Consider the following 20,503-nt stretch of genomic DNA (forward strand, 5'->3'; position numbering starts at 1 on the left):
TGTGAACATTTCCCTTTAAGTTACGACGGGAACCCAGAACAATGCCGTATGGACCCTTGGGCGGGTAGTGCAGAAAGCCACACCCAAACTTCTAAGAAGACAGTGGCGGAGAAGAGACAGTAGTGTGGTCATCCTCCTGGGGGAATGCTTTCTCATTTTCTCTGTCTCTCTGTCTCTGACAAGCACGCACACTCCATAGCAAAAATTAAAAAACAAACAAAACAAGACAATAAACCACAAGACATGCAACTACCATACAACCCAGCACTCCTGGGCATTTACCCCAGAGAAATGAAAACTTATGCCCGTAAAACCTTGTACACAAATGTTCACAGCAGCTTTATTTTTAATAGTTAAAAATTGGACCAGCAGTTGGCATAACAGCTATGTTGCTGGACTCCCATGTAGCTGACTGCGGTTCGAGTTCTGGACCTGACGGTTTGAACTCACGCCAGGTGCATGTGCAAGATCCCGAGAGGAGAATGGAGAAGGGATTGCGGCATGGCCATCCCCACTCGGAGGTGATTTCTCACTTTCTGTCTCTCTGTCTCTGTCTTTCTGGCAAGGGCATGCACCCTATAGCAAAATCCTCTCAAAAAAAAAAAAAAAATTAAAAGAACCCAGATTTCCTACAAAGAGTAAGTGGTTAAACGAACTATGGTACATCTACATCTTACAACTACCTAGCTAGAGGGTCTATCTGCTCAACTCCACTAAGGCTCCAGGCGCACCACGGCTTCATCAGGCACCCAGCACGCACCCTGTCCACAGCCAAAATGCCCAAGAGGAAGGTCAGCTCAGCCGAGGGGGCAGCCAAGGAAGAGCCCAAGAGGAGATCGGTGAGGTTGTCGGCTAAACCTGCTCCTGTGAAAGTGGAGAAGAGGCAAAGAAAGGCGCCAGGGAAGGATAAATCTTCAGAAAAAACAGTGCAAACAAAAGGGAGAAGGGGAGCAAAGGGGAAACAGGCTGAAGTGGCCAACCGAGACACTAAAGATTTACCTGCAGGAAATGGAGAAACTAAAAATGAGGAGAGTCCTGATGAAGCAGGCGAGAAAGAGGTCAAGTCTGAGTAATGTCATATGTCATGTCTTATCAATGGCCCCTGTCTCCCTTCTTGTACATCCAGAGGAATATTTTTATCAACTATTTTGTAAATGCAAGTTTTTTAGTAGCTCTAGAAACATCTTTAAGAAGGAAAGAATCCCACCTCATCCCATTTTTTAAATGTAAATGCTTTTTTTAAGAGGTGAAATCATTTACTGGTGGTTTATTTTTTGGTACAACCAGAAAACAGTGGGATGTTGACTTACAGGAGGCTTTGACTGTCTTGCGTGTCAGCTTAACATTCCACAGGTGGGGGCGGGTGGGTAGTTTTTATATCCTAAATACAAAGCATACTAAATGGCAGCTTGGAATCACAGTCATGCATTTAATGTGTCTTGAATATTTTAAATTACTTTATTATGTTTAGTATTGTTTCCTAAGGACAACCACTCTTTGATTGTTGCTCTCCCTGTCAGAATTGTGTGCACTCGGTAACATCTTTGGTGGTGGTGGTCCAGTTTTCCTAATAATTTTGTTAATGTGCTGTGAAAGATTGGAAATTTGAAGTGTGTAGTGTGTATGATACTAAATTGTGATTTGGTGGGACTTACATAACAGCTCTCAACATCTGAAGACAGTGGTTCTTCCTCTTAAGGAAAATTTGCCACAAATTTGAAGCTGGAATGTCACTGGAATAACTTAAAAAGAATCACTATATTTGGCTTTTTAAATTGGTGGTACCTATGTTAAGAATTAGGTACAGATTGAAATGTCTCTACTGATCTTCGACACAACCAATAAATCTCCATTACAAAAGAAAAAAAAAAGAACACTAGCAATAAGAAGAAACAAATTATTGATATAAACGACAGCTGAAATGGATCTCCAGAGAATTATGTTGAGTGGAAAAAAAAAAATAAATAAATAAGCTAAACTTAAAAGGTTACAGGGAACCAGCAGTTAGCGTAAGGGCTATGTCACTGGACTCCCACGTAGTCGACCGCGGTTCGGGTCCCGGACCTGGTGGCTAAAAATCTCACGCTGGTCTCGTGTGTGTTGGGAACCAGCAGTTAGCGTAATGGCTATGTCGCTGGACTCCCACGTAGTCGACCCCAGTTCGTGTCCCGGACCCGGTGGCTTAAAACTCACGCCGGGCGCGTGTGCGGGAGAATGGAGGAGAAGGGATTGCGGCGTGACCATCCCCCCTGGGGGGTGATTTCTCGCTTTCTGTCTCTATGTCTCTCTCTGTCTGTCTGGCGAGCGCACGTGCCCTACAGTAAAAATCTCTCCCAAAAAAAAAAAAAAAAGGTTACATACCCTATGATTCCACTTACATAATATTCTTGAAATGGCAAAATTATAGAAATAAGAGAACAGATTAGTGGTTGCAAGGGGTTAAGGGGGGTGTAAGATAGGAAGGAAGTGAAGACAGCTATGTGAAGGCCCCATGAGGTGAAGAAATATCTTGTTTTCTGAATTGTGTCCACATCAGTATGCTAGCTGTGACATTATCCTACAGTTTTACAAAATGTTACATTAGAGATACCTGGGAAATGGTATAGGGGTGTAGCAGTATCATCTTTGTAACATTTCTTAAAACTGCACGTGAATATGTAATTATTTCAAAATGAAGAGTTTAGAGTACCAGCAGGTGGCAAAGTGGCTAAGGCACTAGATCTCACATGGCCGACTGTGGTTTGAGTGCTGGACACGGAGACTCAAAAAACACACCAGACGCATGTGCATGGGTGGGCAAAATCTTGAGAAGGGAATGGAAGAGAAGCACCTTTTATTTTTTTCTTTAGAGCACACATGGCAAAAGGTAACAAAGGGATCGCAGCACAGCTGTCACTCCTGCACGGTCTTTTCTCCGTTTCCCTTTCTGTGTCTCTGTCTCTCTCTCCAGTGAGCACATACGCCCTATGGCAAAAAAGTTTACAGAGAAATTAAGTTTCTATTTAATTGGCATGGCCATTCCCTCTGGGGGGTAATTCCTCACTTTCCCTCTCACTGTCTCTGTCTCTGTCTCTTTCTCTCTGACAAGCACATGCGCCCTACAAACAAACAAAAAAAGACAAACGGAAAGTTAACAAATGTTGGTGAGGATGTGGAGAAATTAGAATCCTTCTGTAATGAGGGAAGAAATGTACAATGCGAAAAACAGTATGGTAACTCCACAAAAAATAAAAATACAGTTCCCAAGTAATCCAACAATTCCCCTCCTGGGCATATTTCCAAAATATTAGGTCATCAGAAAGTCATGACACATTTTTTTGCATAGAAAAATATGTCCTGAGTTTTCTGACAACCCAGTAATTCAAAGCAGGGTCTCAAAGAGATATTTGTACACATGAAGCTGGCAGGTGACATGGTAGTTAAGACTCCTACATGGCCAACTGTGGTTCGAGTCCTGGACCTCGCAGCTTGCTTTCTCACTTTCCCTCTCTCTCTCTGCCACTCTCAGGTAGCTAGGTAGGTAGGTAAGTAGGTAAGAAAGGAGAGGAGAGGAGAGGAGAGGAGAGGAGAGGAAATTTAGGTGAAGAAATATCTTGTTTTCTGAATTGTGTCCACATCAGTATGCTAGCTGTGACATTATCCTACAGTTTTACAAAATGTTACATTAGAGATACCTGGGAAATGGTATAGGGGTGTAGCAGTATCATCTTTGTAACATTTCTTAAAACTGCACGTGAATATGTAATTATTTCAAAATGAAGAGTTTAGAGTACCAGCAGGTGGCAAAGTGGCTAAGGCACTAGATCTCACATGGCCGACTGTGGTTTGAGTGCTGGACACGGAGACTCAAAAAACACACCAGACGCATGTGCATGGGTGGGCAAAATCTTGAGAAGGGAATGGAAGAGAAGCACCTTTTATTTTTTTCTTTAGAGCACACATGGCAAAAGGTAACAAAGGGATCGCAGCACAGCTGTCACTCCTGCACGGTCTTTTCTCCGTTTCCCTTTCTGTGTCTCTGTCTCTCTCTCCAGTGAGCACATACGCCCTATGGCAAAAAAGTTTACAGAGAAATTAAGTTTCTATTTAATTGGCATGGCCATTCCCTCTGGGGGGTAATTCCTCACTTTCCCTCTCACTGTCTCTGTCTCTGTCTCTTTCTCTCTGACAAGCACATGCGCCCTACAAACAAACAAAAAAAGACAAACGGAAAGTTAACAAATGTTGGTGAGGATGTGGAGAAATTAGAATCCTTCTGTAATGAGGGAAGAAATGTACAATGCGAAAAACAGTATGGTAACTCCACAAAAAATAAAAATACAGTTCCCAAGTAATCCAACAATTCCCCTCCTGGGCATATTTCCAAAATATTAGGTCATCAGAAAGTCATGACACATTTTTTTGCATAGAAAAATATGTCCTGAGTTTTCTGACAACCCAGTAATTCAAAGCAGGGTCTCAAAGAGATATTTGTACACATGAAGCTGGCAGGTGACATGGTAGTTAAGACTCCTACATGGCCAACTGTGGTTCGAGTCCTGGACCTCGCAGCTTGCTTTCTCACTTTCCCTCTCTCTCTCTGCCACTCTCAGGTAGCTAGGTAGGTAGGTAAGTAGGTAAGAAAGGAGAGGAGAGGAGAGGAGAGGAGAGGAGAGGAGAGGAGAGGAGAGGAGAGGAGAGGAGAGGAGAGGAGAGGAGAGGAGAGGAGAGGAGAGGAGAGGAGAGGAGAGGAGAGGAGAGGAGAGGAGAGGAGAGGAGAGGAGAGGAGAGGAGAGGAGAGGAGAGGAGAGGAGAGGAGAGGAGAGGAGAGGAGAGGAGAGGAGAGGAGAGGAGAGGAAATTTAAATAATTCTTTTAAAAAGAGAGAGAGATTTGTACACGTATATCCATAACACTATAGCGGTGTTATTCACAACAAAGACTGAAAACACCCCAAGCATCCAGTGATGCATGAAGGGAAAGCAATATGTGGTAAATGCATGCAATGGAAAATGATTCAGCCCTAAAAAGGAAAAAGAGTCCCAACTGAGTACGACATGATGAACCTTGAGGACTTTATGCTTGAGTGAAATAAGCCAAACACAAAGGATAAATACTATCAGATACCACTTACATGAGATGCCTAGAGAAGTCCAAGTCAGAGGAAGTAGAATGATGGGTGATAGGACTGGGGCTTGGTGTTTAAGGGGACAGAGTTCCAGCCTGGGAAGATGAAAGCCACCCTGGAGATGCAGGGTAGTGGTGGTGGCTCATAAATGTGTCTCATGCCCCTGAGCTGAGCACTGAAAACTGGTTTAGCTGGTACATTTCATGTTCAATGTATCTTATCACAACTAAAACAGAAAGAAATAAAAAAACATGGGAACACTGAACTCAGAGGAGAAAAACTATCTAGAAGCCTTTGTCCTCCTTGATCTCATCCAGAAGGGCATTTCTGGAGACAGCTCCCTTCCTGGCGCTCAGGGAGAGCGAACGGCTGATCTAAAAACGACGCTCAGCCCTCATCGGCCTAAAACAGCACTTCCTGGCTGATTCTACACCCGCGCTGCACAGGCTTCCCACACAGAGCCCCCACTGTGTCTCTGTGGCTCTCTGGATGATCCAGGCTAGTGAGGTGACACTGAGCAAGCTGTCAGCAAGGAGGAGCTGCCAGAGCTACAGAGCACTGGGAAGGAGCTTGCCGGAGGCAGCATGGAGCCTCCTGGGCCCAGAATAACAGGGAAGTTCCTGCCCTGACGTCAGTATTAGATTTCACTTCTCAGCACCAAAGTCCTTAAATATGAATGTCATAAACATAACTAAATTTTTGGAATTGAATCTGTTGTGTTCCAGGGATTATTACCTTTTGCCATGTGTACTCTAAAGAAAATAAATAAATAAAAGGTGCCTCATGTTTTATTTATTGAAAGCAAACAAGGGCTAGCCCTGTAATGCACTAAATAAGTGCAATGCATAGAAAGCTAGGTCTCACATGACTAACCCCACAGCTTGAAAAACACACCAGGCATGTGAGCATGTATGCCCAAAATTCCGAAAGGAGGGAGCAATGGAGAAGGGATGCAGCATGGCCATTTCCCACGGGGTAGGAGGGGAGCTTTATTCCCTCTGTGCTCTTTCTCTGTCTCTCAATTTCTCTCTCTCTCTCATACATGTGACCTCTGGCAATAAAAAAAGTTTTTTAAGTAAACAAAGTGGCATGATTATTAAGGTGGCTGGATCCTACATAGCTGACTATGCAGCTCAAGTCCCCAGACTTGGTGGCTTGAGAAGCACACCGGTCATGTGTGTACATTCCCAAATCCTGAAAGAACAGAGGAGAAGGGATTGCAGCGTAGTTAACTGGTGAGAGGGAGAGGGGAGTCCTTTCTCATTTTCCCACTCTCTGTCTCTCCCTGGCAAGCACATGTATGCCATAGCGAAAAATTATTAAATAAAAAGCATTTTCTGTTTTCACTGGGTAAGGGCTTAGAATTGGAGTTGACGTTGGGCCTGGTCATGACAAAGTTTCTCACATGACTAACCCCACAGCTTGAAAAACACACCAGGCATGTGAGCATGTATGCCCAAAATTCCGAAAGGAGGGAGCAATGGAGAAGGGATGCAGCATGGCCATTTCCCACGGGGTAGGAGGGGAGCTTTATTCCCTCTGTGCTCTTTCTCTGTCTCTCAATTTCTCTCTCTCTCTCATACATGTGACCTCTGGCAATAAAAAAAGTTTTTTAAGTAAACAAAGTGGCATGATTATTAAGGTGGCTGGATCCTACATAGCTGACTATGCAGCTCAAGTCCCCAGACTTGGTGGCTTGAGAAGCACACCGGTCATGTGTGTACATTCCCAAATCCTGAAAGAACAGAGGAGAAGGGATTGCAGCGTAGTTAACTGGTGAGAGGGAGAGGGGAGTCCTTTCTCATTTTCCCACTCTCTGTCTCTCCCTGGCAAGCACATGTATGCCATAGCGAAAAATTATTAAATAAAAAGCATTTTCTGTTTTCACTGGGTAAGGGCTTAGAATTGGAATTGACGTTGGGCCTGGTCATGACAAAGTTCTGTCCATGCCTACATCACTCAGAACGTGAAGGAAGATCCAGAACACCACAGACGGTCACATGCAAAGCAACTCCCAAGGATTACAAAAACATAAGCTAACAGCCCCGTCCGGCACAAATGGAGAGAACTTCAGGGGGCTCTGCCTGCCTGTTGTGCATCTTCCCTCCTGCTATCACCACCTTGGTTTTCCTTTGCAAACTCCCGCCCCCACGCTGCTTCCACTCCTAGGGGTGGTTCATATGGCCAGGCCTGGCTGGTCAATGTATTCCATGCCTGGCTAAAGGGACTGGTTTGGGAATGTATACATCACCAAAGTCAAATTAGTCCTTCTAAAACCTAGATCTGCACCAGGACAACAAGGCTGGAGAAGGGATTTGGTGAGAGCTGCCATGACAAGGGGGTATGAGGTGGGACACTAGAGTTTGCTTGTACCTATGTGGGGAGAGTGTGCCTTAGAACAAATCAACACAGGGCAAAACAGACACGTGAGACAGCGAGAACGAGGCCTGAGAACACAGGAGATCCTGGATCTGGTGAGAGTCTACTTCTGGCTTTCCAATACGTGAGCCAACAAGCTTCCATCTTGGCCTCAGCCAGTTTGATTGGCATTTTGTCACTTGCCTTCTGTCTGTTCCAGTAAGTTAAGCCTTCCCCACTGCACGTTGATCTGAGGCTCCTTGGATATTCCTGACCCAGCCTAGCTACCACTTTTTTGGACAACATGGAAGTTCATTTTTAGGGTCTTACCACAGGACTCATCTTGGTCATTCTGCTGAATATGTGGATATTAACATATCTGGAAAACCGAATAAGCCAAGGGACATTTTATCTCCTACTCTCTCAAGTCCTAGGTCCCCTTCTACCTCCCCCTGCAAAAAAATCACACAACCATACAAATTGATGCCATTATGAACCAATGATCTACTTCTATATAACCAATCATAACAAGGTTGTGGAATACAAAGCTGATGTACAATAGTTCATTGCTTTCCTATATCCCAGCAATGAACAAATGGCCCCACATTCCACATACAACATCTTCTTGCTGCACAGAGAAGCCTCCAAACAGAAGTGTCTGTCACCAGCCCGTATGCTGTCCAAATTTCTTTCCACATGAATGCCTGAATCACCCTTCCAAAATAGAGACCAGATCCTTCTGTGCCAAAAATTGGTCCAATCACATTTAGTGCATTTACAGTATTGTCAACTAGCACCTCTGTCTAGTTTCAGATTATTCCTATCACTCCCAAAGGAAATCTCACAACTACTAGTGGTCATTCCCCTCTCCCCTTCCCCAGTCTCTGACAACCACTAGTCTGCTGTCTGCCTCTCTGGAGTGGCTGAGACTGTCTATGGTCTCCACATCACTTACCCTTAAGCAGAAAGGCAGGAACCGAGCAGGAAATCATGGTTTGGGACCATGAGAGGTCAACCAAGCTGTCCTGAGTCAACTGCACCACCTAGTGGCTGGTATAGAGATATGCCTCGTTTAACCTCTTCCCCTTCTCTATTCTGTGGGACAAGTTAGCCTGGTTCTGCATGGCCATTCCTTTCATCAGTCACTAATCTCCCCTATGCAAAACATCTTGATCAAATATCACGCAATCTCTTTATCCCACCCATTTCTAAGGACTAGACAGACAAACTGTGTTATCTCTCTTCACCAATCTCTCTTTCACACTTTCCCTAAGGTAATCCAAGAACCCATGCCTTCAGGCCCTCTCTGCCAGATGCATCCCTTCCTGTGCCGACCCCCACCCCCGCTCCATATATCTGGTAAACGGCGAGGCTCTAGGTTCCAGGTGCTGACAAGGAGGTGACCTCATAGCAGTCAAGACTTCAGGACTAGCTTCCTGTTCTGTGTTCCTGCTGCTTCTCTTGTTTTGTCCTCTGAAGACTTCCTTTACCTTGTTGGAAGCTCAATTCTATATTTAAAAGCTGTTTGTTACCATTTACCTACCATTTCTGGTGTTCAATGGCAGGAGAATTTTTCTAATGTACAGTCCCGATTACTTCCAAAGTCAAAGTCCTTGCTTGAATTTTTACTACGAGCATTGTTCTAGTCCATTCTGTCTCTAATAAAAGAAATGTCTCAGTATGGATAATATAAGAGATTTATTTAGCTTATGGATGTGAGGTCCAAGGTCAAGGGGGCCACCGCTGGTGGGGGGTCTTCTTGCTGGTGGGTAACATGACAGAGGGCAGGAGCTTGGGCGGATCAGGTGTCTTTTCCCTGTCTCACTCCCTCTCCTTATAAACCCACCAGGACTCAGCCACGGGGCCCTACCCTGATGCCTAATCACTTCCCCAAGGGCCCCGCCTTTCAACACCATAATCAGATTCGCTTTTAAATATGTTCACAATACAACCAAATTCTAATGCATGACTTTCGCAGAACACAAGAATGTAGTGAATTGGGACCAGCAGTTAGCGTAATGGCTATGTCACTGGACTCCCATGTAGTCGACCGCGGTTCGCGTCCCAGACCTGGTGGCTTAAAACTCACGCCAGGCGCGTGTGCGTGTTTGCCCCAGATCCCGAGAGGAGAATGGGGGAGAAGGGATTGCGGCGTGGCCATCCCTCCTGGGGGGTGATTTCTCGCTTTCTGTCTCTCTCTCTCTCTCTGTCTGTCTGGCGAGCACACACACCCTATAGCAAAAACCTCTATAAAAAAAAATAAAATGTAGTGAACCAGTGTATTTGTAAGAAAAGCAGCAAACAAACAAAATGAAAAGAAGAGGGAAAGAAGGGCCATCCCTGGAAGTAAAGCTAAACATAAGCAACAAAAACAATATGAAATTTTGCCCCTGAAATTGGCAGAAATTTAAAATTTTTATAATACTCAGGACCAGCAGATGGCATAACGGCTACATTGCTGGACGCTCATGTAGTCAACTGCAGTTCGAGTCCCGGACCTGGGGGCTTAAACTCATGCCGGGCACATGTGCGTGCGTGCTCAAGATCCCAAGAGGAGAATGGAGAAGGAATTGCAGCATGGCATCCCCCTGGGGGGTGATTTCTCACTTTCCGTCTCTCTGTGTCTCTCTGTCTTTCTGACGAGTGCACGTGCCCTATAGCAAAAACTTCTCCAAAAAAAGGAAAATTTTTATAATACTCAGGACCAGCAGATGGCATAACGGCTACATTGCTGGACGCTCATGTAGTCAACTGCAGTTCGAGTCCCGGACCTGGGGGCTTAAACTCATGCCGGGCACATGTGCGTGCGTGCTCAAGATCCCAAGAGGAGAATGGAGAAGGAATTGCAGCATGGCATCCCCCTGGGGGGTGATTTCTCACTTTCCGTCTCTCTGTGTCTCTCTGTCTTTCTGACGAGTGCACGTGCCCTATAGCAAAAACTTCTCCAAAAAAAGGAAAATTTTTATAATACTCAGGACCAGCAGATGGCATAACGGCTACATTGCTGGACGCTCATGTAGTCAACTGCAGTTCGAGTCCCGGACCTGGGGGCTTAAACTCATGCCGGGCACATGTGCGTGCGTGCTCAAGATCCCAAGAGGAGAATGGAGAAGGAATTGCAGCATGGCATCCCCCTGGGGGGTGATTTCTCACTTTCCGTCTCTCTGTGTCTCTCTGTCTTTCTGACGAGTGCACGTGCCCTATAGCAAAAACTTCTCCAAAAAAAGGAAAATTTTTATAATACTCAGGACCAGCAGATGGCATAACGGCTACATTGCTGGACGCTCATGTAGTCAACTGCAGTTCGAGTCCCGGACCTGGGGGCTTAAACTCATGCCGGGCACATGTGCGTGCGTGCTCAAGATCCCAAGAGGAGAATGGAGAAGGAATTGCAGCATGGCATCCCCCTGGGGGGTGATTTCTCACTTTCCGTCTCTCTGTGTCTCTCTGTCTTTCTGACGAGTGCACGTGCCCTATAGCAAAAACTTCTCCAAAAAAAGGAAAATTTTTATAATACTCAAATTTAGCAAAAGTAAGGGAAAAAATGCTCTCATGTGTTAACTACTGTAAACCATTTTAGGAGAACATTTTTATTTATTGACTTGGCAAATCAGTTGGGAATTGTGTTCAGGCTCATAGCAGAGATTGAAAATAACAAAGGGTAACACAAAATCAAAGCTTATATCCCTGCCTAATTAAAAGTAAAATAAAAAAGGCCTAAATCAGGCAACGCTAGAACTTAAATCTTTTTGCTCCAACATTCTCATAAAGTACCTTCAAGGTACCTCATAGTCCAAATAGCTTGCAGAACATCAAGCATCACACCTCCATTCCAGACATAGAAAGGACAATGGCAGTGGTGGGGAGGGGTAGATGGGGACTCAAAAGATATTCCAGCTCTCTGTCTTTTCTAAGGACCATTCCTAGAAATCTTTCACAACTCAGTCTTGCTTTCAGAATAGTCACATGGCCACAGCTGGTTACGCAAGGCAGAAAAACGTAGTATTTCAACTGGATTTGAACTCTGAGGAAAACTGGGGCCTGTAACTAAGAAGGAAATAAGGAAGGATGTCTAGCAGGCAACCAGTAGTCTGTGACACTGCAGACATGTGCGTGAGTGTGCAGTGAGACAGGGGACAGTACTGTCATAGCAGAGACTGGAAACGTGAGTAAATGTCTATCGACAAGGCTAAGATCATCTCCACAGGCATACATAAAATTCTATGCAGAGGATACAGAAGAGAGTAAGATAAAGATGATGAAAAGCATTAGGTTTGGGGTGGGCTCAGGAGTGCTCAAGTGATGCTGGACCCACACAGAGGATGGCAGGTTCAGTTCCGCCATTGACCTGTGCCTGCCGGGTGCACGCACGGCTGACCCTGATGGACTAAGAATGGGTGCAGGTCATGGTGTGAGATCCTGTTGACGGTGCTTGTTTTTCCCTCTCCCATGACAAAGTAAACTTAAAAAATAAATAAATAAAAGCTGTAGAAGGCAAAGTACAGTATGATCCCCTTTGTGTGATAAAGGATTACACTGGGGTGACCAGATGGCGTGGTGGTTGGAGTGCTGGACTCCCACACAGCCCGTTGGTTTGAGTCCCAGACCAGGCGGCTTGTTTTTTCACTTTCCTTCTCTTCACCCTCCTCACTCTAGTGAGCACACGTGCCCTATAACATATTAAAAAATAATAGTAATCATGGGACCAGCAGATGGCATAATAGTTACATTGTTGGACTCCCAAGTAGTTGACTGGTTCAAGTCCCAGGCCTGGCAGTTTTAAAACTCACGCCGGGCACATGTGAATACATGCCTAAGATCCCAAGAGGAGAATGGAAAAGAAGCGATTGCAGTGTGGCCACCCCTCTTAGGGTAGATTTCTCATTTTCTATCTCTCTGACTCTGCCAAGCACACATGCACTTGTAGCAAAAATCTCTCTAATAATAATAATAATGATGATCGGGACCAGTGAATGGCATAGCGGTTACATCACTAGACTCCCATGTGGCTGACTACGGTTCAAGTCCTGAACCAGGTGGCTTCAAAATCATACCAGGTGCGTATGCATGTGTGTCCAAGATCCTGGGAGAAGAATAGAGGAGAAGGGATTGTGACACAGCCACACTCCCAAGGGGGTGATTTCTAACGTTCACTTTCACTTGTGTGTGTCTCTCCCCCTCTCTAGTGAGTGCATGCACCCTAAGGCAAAAATCTCTAAAATAAGTAAAATGAAATAATTCTTTAAAAAAGTAAAAAAGGATTATACCTATACATACAGAGTCAGACGTTCTGAAGATGGATAATGCTGAAGGTTGCCCAAGATGAGTGTATTTAGTGACACGAAACTATATCCTTAAAAATGGTTAAGATGATAAATTTCACATTGTATTTTTAAGCTGTCAGAGGGCACATGTGCTTACCAGAGAGAGACAGAGAAAGGAAGAGGGAGTGAGCAACCCCCCAGAGGGGCATGGTCATGCCACAGTCACTTCTCCATGTGCCCATTTTGTCAGGATTTGGGGCATGCACACACATGTGCCCAGGGTGTTTTTGTTTTGTTTTGTTTTTTGGGGGTTTTGTTTTGTTTTGTTTTGTTTTGTTTTTGGAGAGGTTTTTGCTACAGGGCACGTGTGCTCACCAGAAAGACAGAGAGACAGAAAGCGAGAAATCACCCTCCGGGGTGATGGCCACGCCACAATCCCTTCTCCTCCATTCTCCTCTCGGGATCTTGGGCATGCACGCACACACATCTGGCATGAGTTTAAGCCACCAGATTCAGGTCTCAAACCATGGTCGACTACATGGGAGTCCAGTGACATAGCCATTATGCCAACTACTAGTCCCGCCCAGGGTGTTTTTTAAGATGCCAGGACTGGGATTTGATCCGTGGTTGATAATGTGGGAGCTGGCTCCCTTAACCATTAGGCCATGGGGCCAGCCATATGTGTATTTTCACACACACACGCGCACACACGAAGTTGCCAAAAAGGAGGAAGAAGATAATGAGAAGTGACCCAAAAGACTCCAAGCTCTATAATCCCATTGAGATGGAGTGTCAGGAGAGACAAAATTCAGCTGTGAAGACCGAGTTCAGCTCAGGTATCTGGAAAGGAGGGTTCACACTGGCAAGGCGTTGACTAAATAGTGACAGGAAAAGCTTTCCGAGATGACAGGAATGTCCTCTCTTCACTGGGGGTGGCAGGTACTCCGGTATACATGTCAGAATCTCCTCTTTAAGGCGGAATGATATTCTATCGTATGGATAGACCGTGTTTGTATACCCATTCCCCTATTGATGGACACTCAGGCTGCTTTTACCTTTAAGCTGTAATGCCACTATGAACACGAGGGTACAAACACCTTGCTGAGACTCTGCTTTCATTTCTTTTGGGTATGTGCTCAGAAGTGGTATCACTGGATCATATGGTAATTCGGTAATTCTATTTTTTTTTTTTTTCCTTTAGGAATCGCCTGTTTTACATGGCCCCAAACTATCCTTTCAGGTTTTTATGGCATCTCCATTTAGGCATGATTGATTATATCACTGATCGCTGGCAGTCAGCTCACCCTTCAGCCCCTCTCCCCTCCCTGAAGTTAGGGAGTAGGGCTGAAAGTCTCACCCTTCTAATCATGCGCTGGTCTTTCTGATGACCAGACCCCATCCTGACACTATCTAGGGGGGTCCCCCAACTCATTAGCATATAAGATAGTCATCACTCCGAGATCCTAGGGTTTTAGGAACTGTGTGGCAGAAAAGAGGGATGAAGACCATAGATCTATTTCACAGTATTGTGAAAACATACTCTTACAGCTTATTGTTACAATACATATTATTTGTCCCATCACATTGTCAAGGTGTATCCTGAAAATACATCACGAACTCCTATAGATAGAAATACTCCTGAGGCCAGCAGACATGTGGTGCTTAAGGTGCTAGATTCCCATACAGCCAACCACAGTCCAAGTCCGGGCCTGGCAGCTCGTTTTCTCGTTTCCTCTCTGTGTCTCTCTGGTGAGCACAGCGCCCTATAGCAAATTTAAAAATAGTAAGAGACCAGCCAGCAGATGGCATAATGATTACATCACTGGACTCCCACGTAGTAGACTGTAGTTCAAGTCCCAGACCTGGTGGCTTAAAACTCACACTGGGCACATGTCCATGTGTTCCCCAAATCCCAAGGAGACTAGAGGAGAAGGGGCTGTGGTGTAGTCATTCCCCCACTCCCAGGGAGGTGTGATTTTTCACTTTCTGTCTCTCCAGCGGGCAGAAACACCCTATAGCAAAAAATCTCTCTAAAACGTAATAATAATAAAAAATAAATTATTTTTAAAAATACTCCTGCAAGTACCTAACTTCAAAGACAATGTTATTTTTATCCTCACTTTTGGATGAAGAAATGGGAGTCTGAGATCAGTAAGACAGTGCAGGTATCAAGAAATGAATGCTCCATGCCACGTCTGCAGGGTGGAAGGGCAGAGCAGGGACAGGCTTCCTCAGAAGGCTCCTGACAGGCACCAGCCCAGCTTCTGGGTCACACCTCCCCAGGGTGTTCTCAGAGCTCCCATTCTCCTCTCAGAACTTTCTCCTCCTTTGTTGCACAGATCTGCAGCTGGAACTAAATAAACCCATGGCAAAGTCACGTGTTTCCTGTCAGCTCTCCCGAGGCAGAGACGCCTCGCTGTCATCTCACCTCCAGGGTCAGAAGCCAATGCGTGTCTGCTTAGCCCTGAGTGTCAGTACTGCTCTGGGTGTCTTGGATCAGGTTGAAGATGCACCAGCAAACAGGCCTTCCAAATACGAAATGAGCTTTCTTTATTTTAGAAAAAATATTTTTTATTCCTTCCGTGAGCAAGAAAGACAGTACCCCACCACCTCCAGCTTCAGCCAGCACTGGATCATGGACACGCACCTGCCTGGCACGCTCAGGGAAGCTGCCAAATGTGAACCCAGACCTCCCCGATACAAGATCGGCAAAAAAAAAAACATGAGGCATTTTTCTATGTTTTTGTATGCAAAACTGCATCATGACTTTTCCAACGACCCAATCAAACAGCGGGATTTACCACTGTACCGCCAGCAAGCCCTGGAGCGAATGCTTTCACCTGACCAAGGCCCACTCCAATCCGTCTACACAACTGAGCTGTCCAAACCGGCTGGCAGCAACTCCAGACTCACTTTCCGTATTTGGGCTCTCAATAGAGGAAAGCTCACCTACCTCCTGACTTCCATCCTCCAGGAGGCTAAAACCAAGTGGGCCCTTGGGTTGCTGCTCAGGCTTGAGGGGCCTGGGGGTGAAACTGACCTTGAGATAGAAGGGGGGGGGGATTGACTTTAAAGTCACACCACGGGGTTGGCAGGTGCCAGGGTCAAGGGCACTGGACTCCCACACGGTTGACCACAGTTTGAGTCCTGAACCTGGTGGCTTACGTTCTCACTTTCTCTCTCTCTCTCTGTCTCTCTCTGGTCAAATTCAAATAAATAAAGTTAAATATATTTTTTTAAAGTTATCTTTTAAAAATAAATAAATGAATAAAATCACAAGAGGAAAACAGGTAAGATTAACATGGGTGACTATGGGTATGTAGCCTGCCTGGCCGTGCTTGGTCAGTAACAGAAACAGCCTTCCCCACGGTGTGGGCCCTTTCTGCATGCCCATTCTTCTTGCATACCCTGTACTCCCAGGCTCTTTGACCTCATTTGTGGAAACTGCCCCATTTTTTTCAATTATAGCCCCCCTGCAGATGGCTATTACTTCACCTGGCAGACACACCCCTTCCTCCCCGGTAGCCCCAGGTGGGACAGACCCTCTGAGGACAGGCCCATGCCAGCACTGTGCTGGGAGGACAGCAGAGGCACTCAGGTTTGGGTCCCGTGAGCAGAGCTGGTAAATGGGTGACATATACAGGAGGCAGGTGCAATGATGGCTAAGGAGGACACAGTGCCTGGGGGACAGGCAGTCCGGCAACACCCAGGCTGGAAGGGGCTTCAGGAGCATGTTGGCACAGCCCAGGCCCCCCCTGATCCGCTCCCAGCTCCCACAGGTGACCCTGCAGATCAGTTCCTGCCAGACTGGCTGGGCAGAATTGGAGGGCAGAACAGGACAGCCAGCACTGCCTTGCGAATTCCTGACTTCTAAGAAGAGAGCATCAGTCCCCGACCCAGCAGCTTGAAACTCACTCTGGGCACGTGTGCGTGCATGCCGAGGATCCTGAGAGAAGAATGGAGAAGGGGCTGTGGTATGGCCGTCTCCCCTGGAGGGCAATTTCTCGCTTTCTGTGTCTCTCCAGCAAGCACGCATGCTCTACAGCAATAATCTCTCAAAATAGAGAGAGCGAGCATCACTATACCTCTGGGACTACAGATGGTCCTCATTTAGCTTGAAAACAAAAGGCTTCCTCTACTCGTATCCACAGGGAAAGGGCCTAATGTAAGGTCTGGGCTCCTCCCCGAATTACGGCCAAAGCCAAGCCACTGAGGAAGCTGGATGCTGCTCTGTGGTACAGCTTGCTTGGATCGGCCCAGGGATCAGCCCAGGGACTAGGGAGAGAGCACCTACCATTAGGGTTCTGGGCTCCATGGGACCAACAGGACATATCTGAGGAATGTCCAGGGAGACCCAAAAGGCGAGGAAGAGAAGTAGCAGCCAGGACTCACGGTCCTGGGCAACCACGGTGAACAGGAAGAACGTGCTAACCTAGAGGGCCTATGACTTGTACCATCCTCCCATTTCTCCTGCGGATGGTGAGAGCAGTTTGTCCTGAAGCTTCAAATTCCTCGTCCTGCCAGACTGAGCCACCCGTGAGGAGGCCTGCTAATCGCCAGGGAAATTGTGGGGCTGGATCAAGCAGGTCCTTGGACAGACATGGCTACCACCTACCAGTCACCACCAACTTAGGGGACCCAGATATCTGGGTGTTTTACAGACTGGCCTTCCTGCTGCTTCCCCACTAACCCCCATGGGCAGCCAGCCAAGGCAGGTCCAGAGCCCAAGCCCTCGCTGCAGCCACCCAGGCCTATGGCCCCCAACCCGTTACTGCTCTGCTCAGCGCCAATGTGTCTTTCAGACTTTCTCTGTGCCCCGAGAAAAATAATGTCTTTGGCTACACTGCAACCACCTCAGGATTTGTTTTGAGAACTGTAATTCAGAAATGATTTTTAAACACGTTTTCTATGTTTGGCATCAGCCTTGCCCAAAATATTGATGTTTTGAGAGTAAATACATTTCACCTTATAAAGTCTTTTAAGAAACATGCCTCGGGGACCAGCAGTTAGCATAATGGCTATGTCGCTAAACTCTCATGTAGTCGACCGCGGTTCGAGTCCCAGACCTGGTGGCTTAAACTCACGCCATGTGTGTGCGTGCCCAAGATCCTGAGAGGAGAATGGATTAGTGTGATTTCTTGCTTTCTATCTGTCTCTCTGGCAAGCGCACACGCCCTATAACAAAAATCTCTAAAAAAAAGAAAGAAACATGCCTCAGGGTCAGCATGTGGCATGGTGGCTAGCATACTAGATTCCAACATGGCTGATCACAGTTCAAGTCCCTTACCCAGAGGTTTGAGAATGATAACAACTAAACAGATAAATGAATAAATAAAAAGCAGCATGCATTTTTTTTTTAATCACCAGAGAGTATGTATGCTCTCCAGAGATAGACAAAAAGAGGGAGAAAGCACCCTTAGTGGGGGTGTGTCATACCAACATCCCTTCTCCTGTATTTTTCAACTCTGCCAGGATTTGGGGCATGTTTGCATGCCCATGATGTTTTTCAAGGCACTGAGGCTGGGATTCAAACTGCATTCAGCCGTGTGGGATCAGGCTCCCTTATGCACTAGGATACAGGGTCAGCCCAAGGAGCACCCCTCCTTAAAAAAGGAATCTGTTGCTGGTCTGACACTAAGAGCAAAGCAACAAAGCCTGTAACAACACCATTGTCAACTATAAACTGAGTGGCCAAAGACCAGAGCAAATCATGCAGCAAGTGGATCAAAAAAAGTTTATTCTGAATATTTAATTTAAAAAAATCATATACCTATGAGGTGTGCTACAGAAATCGAGATACAATAAACTGCATATAAAACCCAACCTAATTGTGGTAAAGCAAGGATTATGCAGAAACGCACTTGGAAAGAAAACACATGCATTACAGTAACTAGCTGTCCCCAGGACCTGCGACATCTACATGGTCTCCTGGGAAGACCACTGTCCACTGACTGTGTACACGGCCAGGCTGGTCCCGGCTCCTGGGCTCTCAGGAGGGAAATGGGTTTTCCCATGTGGTGAGTGGCTGACTGCACCCATGAGGGCACCTTGGGGGGGGGCACTCACTTGTTTGCACTTCCTATTCCTCACCAAGTCAACCGATCAAATTTTACTGTAATTGAACATGATATTTTGGCAATAAAAAGCATGACTCCCTTGCTGGGAAAAATGTTTCTGACAGTTCGCAGCAGAAAAGGCGCCTGCCTTCCCCCAGCTCAGTGGCTGTTTGGTCACACAACGACACACTCCCGGGCTACATCGGGGTGGGACTGTAGCCAGTCATCACTAGCTTTACCCTACCCAGTAAGACCTCAGAGCCTCTCCCGTGGGCCAGAGACAAGCAGGGGAGGGGAATACTCAAGGGCTCAGTCATGCGTCCAGGCAGCAGCAGGTGACTGCCCTCCTGGTGACAGAGCCCAGGGGAGGTATGGAGACTAGGATCTCTGCTAAGTCGGCAAATACCGTGGGCACACAGTACCATATGTGTAGGACTCTCCACCTGACACTGAAGCTAGCGATTTGCTCCGTTCTAACTTTCTCTCGGGCCCTTTTCCTCTTCTTCCAATACCCAGACTGCTTCACCAGGACAGTCCTTCTGGCCCAACACCCACGTAGCCACTCCGGAGCTGCAGATGCTGATGTGAAAGATCTCGTGTCTGTCCTGGAGGAGTGCCAGCTGCTCACGACAGACGGGCACAAGGACAACGTGCACTACTGACCTCAAAAGAACTACAGGTCCCTGAAGTGGCTGCACATGACAGTCGATTTGGCAAAGAAAGAAAATACTTAAATGCATAAAAACAATTACCAAAATCTTCCTAAGGAACATGATTACAATATATTAGCAAATTCTGTGGCATAAACATTTTCAAAAGCATCAGCAAAAGTATTAAATATAAAAGCAATATGTATATTCCCCTCCCCACTCTCCAAAAAAAAAAAGAAGAAGAAAGAAAAGAAAAGAAAAGAAACAACAAACAGAAACCCAAGAAGGCATGATTTGTAGTGTGAGAATCGGGCGCAGGCTCCGGTGTCCAGGCCGACAGAGGGCCGCCCTACTGCCGCAGCTCCACGTAGTTGGCCGGGAAAAGCCCGTACCTGCCCTTGCACACCCCGCGCCACCAGCCGTCATCGATCATCTCAATGTTGGTGATGATGTCATCAGGGTCAAAGGAGATTTCGTCATCGCCCGCTAGGGGAAGAGGGCACAAAGAAAGAGATACTGAAATGCCACTGTCACCTGGCCTGCTGGACACAGCGGCCCTATGAAGAGCTGGCCACCTCCCGCCAGAACTCCAGCCACAGGAAAGGCTTCACTGTTGCTACCACCCAGCCCAGGCTGGGATCTGTGAGCCAAGGCCATTACAGACTTCACAGAGCCCTTCGAACACACCACCAGCCCCACGCCAGACCATCTCCTCACGAAATGGTATCGATCACAGCAACTCCGCCTCCTTCCCGTCCCCCCTCTTCCCAAAGGGAAGAGGTGGGGTGCCCTGCAGCCCCTGAGGACAAGGAGTGCACGTGGAGGGACAGGGAGAGGGTACATATAAAAGGAGGCCAGGGTGCGGGCTGGAACAGGAAGTGGCAAGACAAATTCAGCCGTTTTGAAAATACATACAGAGATGTGGAACTGTCATGGAGTCCATACGCAAATAAACGCATGCATGCAAAAATGAAGAACTGTGGGAAAGGAAAGCTCTCACTACGGCAGAACGCCTGCCTCCTCATGTAGAGGGAAAGGTGGGAACGAGCAGCTCTCCATCAGAGGAGAC

General features: G+C 46.5%; 1 protein-coding gene across 4 annotated transcripts in view; it reads right to left on the reverse strand.

Moving 5' to 3' along the window:
* Nucleotides 1-18,448: 18,448 nt before the first annotated feature.
* The window catches only part of CTTN (cortactin), a 40,475-nt gene continuing 38,420 nt past the window's right edge, over nucleotides 18,449-20,503 (reverse strand). For all 4 annotated transcript variants that reach the window (XM_006171231.3, XM_006171230.3, XM_006171228.3 and 1 more), the window contains one exon: nucleotides 18,449-19,920. In XM_006171231.3, the coding sequence (XP_006171293.1) occupies nucleotides 19,784-19,920 (137 nt within the window). In that variant the 3' untranslated portion in view covers nucleotides 18,449-19,783. The remainder of the gene's footprint in view (nucleotides 19,921-20,503) is intronic.

This window comes from Tupaia chinensis, unplaced genomic scaffold, assembly GCF_000334495.1.
Source record: "Tupaia chinensis unplaced genomic scaffold, TupChi_1.0 Scaffold149501_1, whole genome shotgun sequence".
In the NCBI taxonomy this organism is placed as follows: domain Eukaryota; kingdom Metazoa; phylum Chordata; class Mammalia; order Scandentia; family Tupaiidae; genus Tupaia; species Tupaia belangeri.